The sequence below is a fragment of the Eretmochelys imbricata genome, chromosome 27, assembly GCF_965152235.1.
Source record: "Eretmochelys imbricata isolate rEreImb1 chromosome 27, rEreImb1.hap1, whole genome shotgun sequence".
In the NCBI taxonomy this organism is placed as follows: domain Eukaryota; kingdom Metazoa; phylum Chordata; order Testudines; family Cheloniidae; genus Eretmochelys; species Eretmochelys imbricata.
The window spans coordinates 2,452,212-2,464,712 of NC_135598.1; the positions used below are offsets into that span (position 1 = coordinate 2,452,212).

General features: G+C 55.6%; 1 protein-coding gene across 1 annotated transcript; it reads right to left on the reverse strand.

Moving 5' to 3' along the window:
• Nucleotides 1–8,712: 8,712 nt before the first annotated feature.
• On the reverse strand, nt 8,713–9,996 carry FAM187A (family with sequence similarity 187 member A). Its single transcript, XM_077806130.1, has one exon. It carries the CDS (start codon nt 9,981–9,983, stop codon nt 8,739–8,741), a length of 1,245 nt encoding a protein of 414 aa, XP_077662256.1. The 5' UTR covers nt 9,984–9,996; the 3' UTR covers nt 8,713–8,738.
• Between the last annotated feature and the right edge of the window lie 2,505 nt (nt 9,997–12,501).

Here is a 12,501-nt window from a genome sequence, read left to right on the forward strand (position 1 = left end):
TAGATCACTAGCAGCGTAGATCCCGCCTGACACTCAGCCCCTCTGATGTGGAACCAGGAGGGCTCAGCTGCTGCGAGGGACCCACATGGAGGGAGCGTGTTTCGCTTGCCGGAGAGTGGCGCTAACGAGCCTAACCGAGGAGCTAGAGTAACCAGCGCCCCTTAGAACCGCTGCACACTGTTCCGAGCCCCGTCTCTCCCTCCCGCTGCCCCTGCCCCGTCTCCCCTCTGCCTTGGTCCGCGGCAGTCGCGCCCCTCTGGGAGAGGCCTGCTGAGCTGCTCCAGAGCCTGTTGGTGTTTGAGGCCCTGCTGAGGCTGCCAGAGCTCACCTAGGGATAGGGCTGTGCTGGGCCCACCCAGAAACCCATGAACGCCGGCTCCCTTGGGGGGCTCTGCAGGAGGCCGTCTGCGCAGGGAAGGCAAAGCAATGGAAGGCCCAGCTCATGCCCACAGAAAGGGCCAGATCCCTGGCCCGGCGGCTGCAGAGTTTCCACGGCCTGCTGGAGCCAAGGGGTGGGATTTGGCTGCACCCCACCACCTGCCCCAGATCATAGAATCGTAGAATCATAGAATATCAGGGTTGGAAGGGACCCCAGAAGGTCATCTAGTCCAACCCCCTGCTTTGAGGTGCAGATCTCAAAGCCCCTAGGATGGCTGAGGCCCTGACCCCGGCTCAGGCCCAGGCACCCCCAGGAGAAGTAGGAGGGGCCCTGAGTGTGAGTCTGCCCAGGGTTAATGCTGACAGCGCCCATGATCTGGCCCAGGGAGACCCCCATGGAGTTGCAAGGGGGGGGTGATGCTGTGGAGAGCAGCTCTCCTTCAGCACAGCCCCTCACGCCCCCCCACCAGCCTCTTGGAGATCAGGCTGAAAGGCTTCCAGGGCGGGAGATGCTGCTGCCCTCCCTGTGGTGGGCTTGGGCCCAAAGGAGCAGGGTTTCTGCTTCCTGGCCCCTGCAATGGGATGGTGCAGCAGCACCTGCCGCCCAGTGCACCAGCGGTGGGCCTGGGGGAGGCAAAGGCACTAGGCAGCCGCGCTGCACCGAAGGCCCTGGCCGGCCCAGGAGCTGCGGCTGGGCTAACGTGGAGGAGAGCTGATTGGAACTGGAGGCAGGAGCCCTGGACACGGGGGGGCTGGGCTGGCTGATGTCCCCCCTTTGTGCTGAGGGCTTGGAACTGATGTTTCCTGCTCACTGAGCACCAGGCAGATTAGCCAGAGGAGCTGAGGGGACGGAAGGGACTGAGCCTCACAGGGAAACAGCTCCCTGCTGCTGGCAGGAGGCCACAAAGCCTCTTCAGGCTGCACAGAGGACATCAGACCCATCATGAGGGGAGGGCTGCGGGCCGCAGCCTCCTGGCAGCTTCGTGGTTTAATCCAGGCCTGTTCCCAGACCCCGGGCTGGCCAGCTGCGAGGGGCATGAGCGGCGGGGCCCTGCCGAGCAGTGAGGCGCAGGTTTGCCCTGCTTGGTGATGGCGGTGTCCAGCCCTCGCTGTCACGGCCCCTCCAAGCGGCACTGCAGAGCCAGGGAGCTGGTGAGCTGACTGTGCCTTGCTTGGCTACAGCCTGGGCCAAGACCAGCCAGGTCAGGGGCTCAGGGGCTCGGGACTGGGTCAGGCGCTCCCTGCCATTGGCTCCCCTGGGAGCAGAGCAGGCTGCTAGCTCCCCCATCTGTGTGTGTGGGGGGGGGGGGTATTTTCCTCCCTCCCAGACAGGCTGAGGGAAGCTCACTGGTGTTTGGGAGGGGGCAGAGCCATCACAGAGCAGGCCCTACGGCAGGAGGGGCTGGCAGCATGAGTTAAAGCCCAGGAGGGTCCCTGCGCCCTCCCAGTGCGAAGGGTTTGTTAGCGGGGCCCCTTGTCTCCCGGTTTCCTACGGGGTTGCTCTGAAACGCTCACTCTGTGGAGCAGTGCCAGCAGAGGGTGCCTGGCTCAGGGAGGTACTGCTCTGGCTCGGGAGGGTGGCAGAATCTGACTCTATGTCGAACTCTCTCTATGGATTGTTCTCTGTGTGTCCTGAACTGTTGGACAGTGGTGTGTGCCGGTGAACAGCTGCCACCTTCTGCCCCAGAGGTGGCTGCATTGCAGCCGGGGTGAATACAGTGCAGGGATGTGACTATGGGTGTAGAGCCAGCAAGGTGGCTGATCTCAACCAGCCAGTGCTTCTTCCCCCAGTTGGACATTTCTAATGCATGTGAAAATGGAGAGGGTGGAGAGAAAGGGACTGGAGGGTGAGAGAGGAGCCGGATGGGGCCGGCCTGTCTGGGAGCCCCATTGTGTGTTCAGGGGCAGGAGATGCTCCTAGTGACCATAGCTGCGTTGGGGAGGAAGGGGGCTCCATTGTCACTCCAGCCCCAGCTGCGCTGCAGCCCCCTATGGGCCAGGCTATGCCTGTGATCTGCATGCCAACACGCCCCCAGTGCCTGCCACCCTGCAGCCTCACGCGGAGATGGGCAGCGGGAGAGGGGGGCGGCAGCAGGCCCAGAGTTTACATATTCTGTGTCCCATAGGAGCCCAGTCAGCTGGGACTGCCTGGCAAAGACCCTGCCAGCCATCACACGTGGGCAGCGAATCCTGCGAGCGCACCCGTGCGTGGGGTGGAAAGGTCAGCCCTGCTCCACTGCCCTGAACCTGCGGGCCTCCGCTATACACATAGTTTCCAGCCAAGCCAATGTGAGCCAGCCACCCCGCAGGGCAGGACGGTCATAACTCATCAAAAAGCTGCTCAGAATGACCTCCCCAGTGCTCAGCCTGCTAGACTGGGCCTGCCCGCTCCTGACCCAGGGCTGCCGTATCTAGCTGCATCCCGGTGCTAGGAGCCCTCCGCCCCATTTCCCTTGTGCATGGTTGGTTTAGGAGCGAAGATCTAATGGCTGCTTCCAGGAGCAGTTAGTGCCATTCATCTGCCCCTCCGCTAGCTCCACTGCTCGCAGGCTCTGAGTGCAGGTTATCACCATGAATCCACGCAACCTTGCAGCTCCCCAGAGGCAGGGGCATATTATCATCCCGTACGTGCAGCTGGGCCAGCTTAGGCAGAGAGAGCTGTGATGTGCCCAAGCTCACCCAGCAAGGCGGTGGCAGAGCCAGCGTAGCCCCTGGCTACCCTAGCTCCCACGCCTGTGCCCTACCCACTAGACAACACTCTCCTTGTAGAGTCTCCACAAGAGCATTGAGGGGATGGTGGCACTGACGTGGCCCTGCAAGGCACCTGCAGCAGCTGTGCTGGGCCCTGGAGTGACTCTCCCAGCCGGGTGCCAACCTGTTCAGAAGAGATCAGAGATTCTGGGCAGCTCAGGTTTTGGGGATCTGGGGGATTTTCAGAGGTGGGTGCCCAGCATTTCTTAAAACCAGAACCCTTCAAAGTGTCTCCACATGGGCCCCCAGAATGGAGCCCTGCCCCAACTCATTCGTCATTTATGGAGCAGGGACCTTTGGCCTCAGAACCTCTGTTTCCAGAGCCCAGACCCTAATCCAGCCGCAGAGAGGGCCAGGGTCAAACCAGAGACAGAGTCCCCAGAGCTGCAGGAATTGGCTGCCCTGGGCTGTTCCTGGAAGGCCTGGGGTGTGTGGGGGGCCCAGGTAGGAGGTGGCCTGAGGCGCGCCAGGGAGCAGGTGTGTTGTGTGTCGTTTGCATAGAACCCTCGCTCTGCGCTCTGCATTGCGTGGGGCTACTGAATTCATATGCTAATAGCAGCAGCCTGAGTCGAGAAATAAAGCTAAAGCAAGCACTGCTTTTGTGCTGGTTGGATAAATCTCTCTGCGCCGCACCAGGGGAGGCTGCGTTCAGCACTCAGAAAAATGAGCAGTTGGTTGTATCTGCAAGAAACTAGAGTGGGCAGCTCCTGGGCAAGCTTAGCTCTACCAGTCCCAGCTGGCATCCCCCCAACCCTCTGCTCCGCCAGTGCCCCTCACACCCAGCCTGGAGGCCCCCTGCTATTCCAGGCCTGCGGTCCCACCCAGCTTTTGCCAAAGCAGCTCAATCCTGACCTGAAACTTGCCCTATGGCAGGTCCAGCTCCCAGCCCCAGTGTCTTTGCTGAGCGTCTCCATGGGGAGCTCAGCACTCCCTGCTACAGTCCTCCCATGACAGTTCTGCCAATGCACTTCAGCCCCATCCGTAACACTCCAGATGTTCTACTTCTGAGCTGCCAACACCCAGCCATGCTGTGGTGCCATGGGGCTTGTGAGAGGAACTCAGACGCAGAAGGGGAAATAGGCAGCGGATACCAATTGGCTCCAAGATAATATGGCAACTTTCCCAAATGGCAGGACAGGCACATGAGTGCTATAGGTGTGACCCTCGTGTGGAATACAGCAGCCAGGCAGCATTATCTGGACAGAGCAGGGAAGAGATCCCGTCATGCCTCAGGAGACAGGAAGAAGGATTGAACCTGGGTACTTTAGCAGCAAAAGCACAGGCTTGAGCTGCAGGGAGGAGCTGGGACAAAGCCAATTTTCAGCATATTGCCCCAATGTCCCAGACCTAGAAAAGGGAGTGAGCAGGGAGGTGGTAACATCTGCAGCTGACACCAAGTTCCCTTGACTTGAGAAAAAGGTCAGGAAAGTCAGAGGCACCCAACCAATCAGGGTGAACTGGTAACACAATGGCAAATGAAACTCAGTGTTGTCGATTGCAAGGAAAAGCCCATTGGAAGGAATAATCCGACCTACTGATGCCCATTGTTCAGGTTCCAAATTAACCGCAGTCCCTCAGGAAAGAGCCACGTGCTCAAAGTGCAGGAAGTAGGCAGAAAAGCAAACAAGGACCCAGATCACTGACTGGTGTGAACCAACACACACCACAGGTGGGGCTGGTGTGAACCGACACACACCACAGCTGGGACTGGTGTGAACCAACACACACCATGGGTGGGACTGGCGTGAACCAACACACACCATGGGTGGGACTGGCGTGAACCGATCCACACCACCGGTGGGACTGGTGTGAAACACACCGTCGGAGGGTTTGGTGTGAAAAGACACACGCCAGTGAGACTGGTGTGAACCAACACACACCCTGGAGGGTCTGGCAGACAGTGTTAAGATGCACAGACAGGTATGGTAAGTAGCACTGCAAATCTTCTAATACTTTTATATAGATCAGTGGTTCACCCTCACCTGGACTAATGTGTCCAGTGTCGGTAACCCTGTCTCAGAAAGGACATAGCAGCACAAGTGAGGTTCAGAGACAGGTGACAAAAGAGAGCAGAGGCCTAGAGCGATTTCTATATGAGGAGAGTTTGAAAAGACCAGTCCTCTTTAATTTAGGGAACATGACAGTGAGATCCAAACTAAGGTAAACCAACTGCTTCTCTCGACCTTGTCTCAGGGGACATCCAGAGAAACTCAAAGGCAGCTCCTTGAGAGGTGACAAAAGGAAATGCTTTTTCACACAATATGGTTTAGCTTGTGGAACTCATTGCCACAGCCTGCCACTGAGACAGGAGCTTGGTGGAATGTCAATGGCTAATGCGTGAGACCATCCACAGTTACATGAGAGAGGCAAAAAAGTGTATATAAAACCTCCTGCTTCAGAGAATAAACCAACCACTGACAGGGCTATGCAGACACTTCCCTTAAGGCCCGGTTATTCCACCATTGTCCAGTAGGGGATTCTTGCACCTTCCTCTGAAGCAGCTGGTGCTGACCATGGCTGGAGACTGGGCCAGCTGGATGACTGGACTCTTTGCCTGAACTGGCATGGCACCCCATGTGGCCAGTCTCCTACAGACACAAGCATCTTTCTCCACTAGGCACAGTTTGCAACACCCGGTGCTGCAGTGCTCAAGGCGTTTGACACATTCCAGTGTAGCACCCCAGTACCTACGCACTGGTTACCCTGGCCTTGCCAAACTCCGGGCAGGCTCCAAAAGAGAAGTGGGTGGAGGGAGTTAGCACCCAGGGGAGAGCAATCGGGCACTGACAAGGCTGGCAGCTGGAAGAGAGGCAGCACAGATGGCAGGGCCTGCAGTGCCCTCTGTGCCCCGGGATCCACTCCAGAGAGCGCTCTCATCCCCGTCAATTAATTTTATTTTATAATTCATTAGCTCTATGGCAGCAGCACCCCTAGAGGCCCCAGCTAAGGTCAGGGGGCTGTCCTGCTGGGTGCTGCACAGACACATGAGAGACAGGCCCTGCCCCAAAGACATGGGGCGTAACGTGACACGCTGGTGCACGTGGGTTACAGGGCCTGGCGCACAGCCTGAGCTTGGCACAGTATTTAGGCAGGTTTAGCAGCTCAGCCAGCATCACCACACTAACACCTGCCTTACCCCTTACAAAGGAAAAGGGGAGCGAGATGGACAGCGCCCCCATCTGGCCTAGGGCCTCAGGATTTAAAGGGCTGCTGCTGGAAGGTGGCAGCTGCTGCTCCTGTGGACAAGGCACCCTGACCTTACCAGGGCCTTGGCTGGTTTGGTTAAAACTTCGGCTTTAACTCCACCAGCTGCCTTGGGTTAAAGTCCCACTGTTGGTCTCCGTGTGCTAATCCACCCTTTCAGTCCTCATCTAGACGCAGCCTGGAGGGCAGCAGCAGTGACCCTCATGCTGTGCTCTGACAGCGAACAACCCTGAGCTGGGCAGATGGTCAGAGTGCAGGCCCCTCGCCCAGGCACTGGCCATCTCCCACGAGCAGCGTCACCAGCCCTCGCAACTTCTTCACCACCACGTGGGTTTGCTGCCAATGCCAGCCCTGCGTGGGGGAAACCCCCTCTGATTGGCTGTCTTCCCCACTGCCCTGCCTACTGGGGAAGAACAGCCAATCATGGGTGCTGCAGGAAACTGGCAGCACTCTACCCCCTCCCCTCAGGAGCCAAGAACCCAGTTCTGACAGGAAGGGAGGGAAAAGGAGCAGAGAGTGAGCAGCTCAGGGCAGCCCTGCTCCCTCCGTTCACCTCCTCCTGTGAGCAATGGGGACAGGACGGGGCCTCTGCCCCATTGCCCTTCCCTCAGCAGGACACACCTGGGAAGGGGGCTGAAGAGCCCCTGGAGTCACACACACCAAGCCTGGAATGGGCAGAGGGGACCCTACTGCAGCCCCCCCAAGCCTGGGAGAGGGAGGTGAAGAGCCCCTCAAGGAACAGAGCTGAGAGGGTGCAGGGCAGAACTGATGTGGGGCAGATCAGTTGCTGGACCAGGGTGAGCAGACATGGGGGTGGTTGCTGCTGAAACAGGGGCCAGAATCACTGAAATATCAGGGCTGTAAAATGAGTGCTGGCTGCACTGATCATCACCCACACCCGTGTGCAGGGCGGGCCATCCTCAGTCAAAGACAGACCAAACCCACAATATCATGGTCTTTTAAATCACATGATTTTGGGCCAGTCTCCTGAGTCTGGAGTCTGACTCATGACGTTTGAACCTGTGGGGTTGGCCATGCTGCAGAAGGCTCCTGGTCTCAGCCGCACAGACTGGGTGCTCTCCTGGGGACTCCGCAGCTGCCTCCTTTGGATGGCATTGGCATCACCCAAGGCATGCCCCAGAATGCATTGTAGGCCCCAGATAAGGGAGCCCACTGAGGTTGGAGAGAGATAAGGAACCTACCTGTGCCTAGGGTGACCAGACAGCAAGTGTGAAAAATCGGGATGGGGGTGGGGGATAATAGGTGTCTATATAAGACAAAGCCCCAAATATCGGGACAGTCCCTATAAAATCGGGACATCTGGCCACCCTACCTGTGCCCCACCCTGAGGCTTGGGGGTTTAGGCTGGAGATTCTCCCCGCAGGGCACCCTATGGTTCTGGGTATGAACGTGAGAGAGAAGAACCGAGGGTAACTTTTTCCAAGCACAGGGGAGACAATGAGGATGGGGGAGCTGAGCAGCAGGAACCCTTCATGAGGAGCCTACAAACAGGTGCTCTGGGGAGGGGCTGAACTGACTTGCTGCTGGAGCCATCAGACTAGAGCCAGAATTTCCAAGGGCTCAACACCTGCAATTGGGGGAAGCATTCCAAAGAGCTCAGCTCCCCTTTAGATGCCAAGATAAAGGGTTGGACTTTCAGAAGAGCCCAGCACACAGTGGTGCATGTTGGCTGCTGAGCCCTTGAAAAGCTGGCCCCTTGTGCCTCAGTTTCCCACCTGTACAATGGGGATAATAGTAAGGTACTTAACCGTCTTCATACAATGCTTTGAGACCCTTGGCTAGGAAAAATAAAGCCTTGTCTACATTACCACTTACTTTGGCGTAACTTATGTCTCTCAGGAGTGTAAATAAGCCACCCCCCGAGCGACGAAAGTTGCAATGACCTAAGTGCCGGTGTGAACAGCACTTCTCCCACCAACATAGCTACCACTTTCGGCGGAGGTGGAGTTATGCTGATGGGAGAGCTCCCCCAGGGGCATAGAGCATCTTCACCAGACGTGCCACAGCGGCATAGCTGTGCTGATGTAGCACTTCTAGTGTAGACTTGCCCTAAGTAAGTGCAAAATATTCATATTATTTTACTGAGTGACTTGCCCAAAGTCACACAGCAGGTCAATGGCACAGCCAGGAACAGTCCCCAGAAGACCTGGTTCCCAGACTCTGTCTCTAACAAGCTGAATGCCGTTCTCATTAGGGTTCAGTTCTCTCTTTCTCCACAATGAAAGGAAATGAATGAACATGCACGGGTAGCATTTTGCTTGTATTTATTGCTAACGTGCATTAGAAAAATTCCCAATAGCCCAAGCGAAAATGTTCCAAGACATAATCACGAACAAACAAGAGAAATAATTTCCCTGGCCTGCAGGCAGCGCTCGTCAGCGAGGCTACCCCAAGAGAGTGCATCTGAACGCATAATAGCAGCAGCGGCTGATGTGGATGCCGACGAACACCATGGTGATGAGGACATAGCTTGTGAGGATGGCCTTGATGGCATATCTCGTCTCAGGGTCATCGAGGGTTCGCTTACGGTCACCTTGGAACCGCACGGAGAGCCGGAAGCCAGCAACCATTTGCCCCTCACGCCAGCAGTAGTAAGTGCCCCTGTCGTCCAGCTGGGTAAATCGAATGTGCAGGTGGTTGCCATGGTCAATGAAGACCCGCATGCTTTTGTTGACCCCAATGAGGAAGCTGGTGCGGTACAGTCGAGTCGAATCTTTGTCCCACGCCACTGCATGCTCTGGCCTGGCCCCGGGGCAAGCAATTATCAGACCGCTGCCGAGGTGTTGCTTGTGGAACTGAATGGGGACTTTGGGCAGCCAGGGTTTCTGGCCAACCTTTGCAATGAGATTGGAGATGGACAGCACTCCTTCCTCGGGGCCCTTTCTCTTTACACAAGGCCTCAGGCAGCTTCGGATGACAACCTCAGGCTTCCTGAGCCGGATGGTGCCCTGGAAGCGCCTAGGGACAGATCTTGAGCCACAGGACACCACATCTGTCGGGACTGTGCGGTACCTGGGATAGAGGTAGGCACTTTTCACGTAGCAGAGGCCAATTCTCCATTGCTCACCTCTCACTCCACAGCGGTCACACTTGGTCCAGTCCCAGAAGGTGGTGAACAAGCTGAAATGCTCTTCTGTATGATCCTTCTGTGGGTGCTGGTTCCTGTCCTCAAAGGCCACAGTGATGGCCTTGGAGGACTGCACATCCACATCATAGCCATAGAAGAAGTCCCCTTCCTTGGTACCACAGAGATAGTGGCCTGAATCCTCCACCTGGGCCCGGAAGATGATGAGACTGAACATCCTAATGCTGAAGCGCTTCAGCATGTGGCTGCCCACACGGATGTGGCCTGAGTCCAAGAACATGGTTCCATCGAAGTCTGTTAAGACCTTGGTCTGCCGGCTGCCCATGCTCTTCTGGAAGTACCACACGACTGAGGTGACTTCCTCTGGCTTGCACTTACAAGGGAGCTCAAAACTCATGTCAGCCAAGTAGGCAGCATTGTCAAACATCAGGAAGGCTGGGCAGGGTGTTTTCTTGAATACATCTTCCTTCTCCATGATTGCAAAGGCATGGAGAACATCTGCCATCCCAAGGAGAATGGCAATTCCAACCAGCCTCATCTCCATTAGCCAGTCTAGATCCTCAATCAAGCAGTGTAATGGAACGGCATCAAACCATCTCAAGATCCTTACTGATCCTCTCGTCACTAAGGTTAACAGCCAGAGAACAGCGCTGGGGCAAAGATGATTTTAATACGTTTCACTAAATAAGTATGGGTTTTGTAGTCAAGTTTGGCAGTAGACTCTCCCCTCTGGAACTGCTTTGGTTGATGGGAGAAGGTAGATAGCAGTTGGGATTATCTCATCACGGCCAAATGCTTGCTGGGGAAGCTATTGTAAAAGGTGAGTGTACTGTTTGAAAGAACTTCGTGTTTGTCCTGTGCTGAAGGTTCAAGGCTATCGACTGGGTGCTCAGAGACATTAACTCTAGAACTTTCTATTTTTGTCTCACGTCGGTTCTAGAATGTGAACACCGCCCTGAGAATGGGCGTCTCAGGAAAGAAACAAGCCCTCGCAGCCCAAAGCATGTTACAGGCATGTACACAAAGGTACCACGGAAACGCAGCCGCCTCTGAGTGGAAGGCAACAGCCGTATAAATCATTGGCACACAGCACAACTGTGGGATGTGGCAGGGCACCTCCCATGCCTCACCGGCCTCTGCGTTACTCCAAGGCAATGGGGGCTGGAATAAACCAGTCTGACTCTGGAAGGTTTTCCTCTTCACTCCTGTTCTATTTTCCCTTCTTATACGGTGGGCCTCACGGTAGGCCCAAGAAGTCCCTTTCAGCAAAACAACAGAGTCCCCCAGTGCAAACAGAAAAGCTTTCCCTGCCTCTTCTTCCCGGGTGCTACCATACTGCACAGGATCCTACTAGCCAGGGTTTCCCCAAGCAGCGTTATCTTTGTTTCTTTCCCTATAGGGAGGGGAGACTGCTTTCCAGCCAGAGGAAGCTTTTCCTTCCTCCTTCCCCCCGCCCTTGCCCCGGCTGCAGCCTGTCTCTCATCTCTCCCCTCCCCTCTCTCACCAGAAAAGGGGGTTTTAAAGGTCACTGGAGCCCTTAACTGGGCCTAGGTGTCTCTAGTTAACTTGAGGTCACCCTTTTTCAGCTCGTAGGGAACAGAGCCTTCATCATTTTAGGGCTGATAGATCTGCCCTCCACCACTCTATCCTGCCCAGAATATCAGGGCAAACATTGGTTGTGAACACTGATGCAGAGCAGACAAGACCTCCATTGTTTAATGTTTTGGTTGACATTGGATCCCATGTATCCCTCTGGGAGAGATGGATGGGGAGGGCTCAGCACTGTCTGGATTTGACCCCATGGTTCCAGGGGGTCTTGGGATTTCAAACTAGACACTTAGGCCATTAAGCCCTCCCTGCCTTCAGCTTTCCAAAAGCTAGAGCTTGGGGCACTGGATTTCATAGAGTCATAGATTAGGGTTGGAAGGGACCTCAGGAAGTCATCTAGTCCAACCCCTGCTCAAAGCAGGACCAATCCCCAACTAAATCATCCCAGCCAGGGCTTTGTCAAGCCTGACCTTAAAAACCTCACAGGAAGGAGATTCCACCACTTCCCTAGGTAACGCATTCCAGTGCTTCACCATCCTCCCAGTGAAATAGTTTTTCCTAATATTCAACCTAGACCTCCCTCACTGCAACTTGAGACCATTGCTCCTTGTTCTGTCATCTGCCACCACTGAGAACAGCTGAGCTCCATCCTCTCTGGAACCCCCCTTCACGTAGTTGAAGGCTGCTATCAAATCCCCCCCTCATTCTTCTCTTCCGCAGATTAAACAAGCCCAGTTCCTTCAGCCTCTCCTCCTAAGTCATGTGCCCCATCCCCCTGATCATTTTTGTTGCCCTCCGCTGGACTCTCTCCAATTTGTCCACATCCTTTCTGTAGTGGGGGGGCCCAAAACTAGACGCAATACTCCAGATGTGCCAAATAGAGGGGAATAATCACTTCCCACAATCTGCTGGCAATGTTTCTACTAATGCAACCCAATATGCTATTCGCATACAGGGTATGGGACTTGGGAAGACCGGAATGCTGGGTCCCACCCTGAGCAGAGCTCAGCTGCTTGCCCCAGCTGGTCTGGTTAGGATGGGACTTCCTCTTCCTCTGCACAGCATCCAGGGCGAGGTCAGACCCACCCCCAGATTTCCACCCCAGCTCCAGGAAGCTCTGCAAACTCCCCTCCCCACAACTCCCTGCTTCCTGCACACATCACACCTCAGCTGCAGGGGGAGAGATCACTGTATGTGGAGCTTCTCCCCCATCCACCCCACCCCTATGCATCCAGACCCCCTCATACCCAGACTCCCCACCTGCGCCGAGCCTCACCCCCTGTGATGTTATTGACAGGAACTGTGACCGTACAGATCATTGTTGCAACCAGGGTCCTATGGTTGCACCAGGTCTTGTACAGAGGAGGTCCAGTGGGGTGTCCATGGAAAGGTTATAGTTTGCTGGTTATGATTATGCTGCCTGTATTTGTGCATCATTTTTGTATTCAAAGTTATGAGTATTGGCTATGCACTTGTTTGATTCTAAGTAGCCTCAGTGAAGCATTTTCTCAGCT

Coding starts and splice junctions, on each gene's coding strand:
- FAM187A (XM_077806130.1), bottom strand. CDS start 9,983: ATGGAGATGAGGCTGGTTGGAATTGCCATTCTCCTTGGGATGGCAGAT.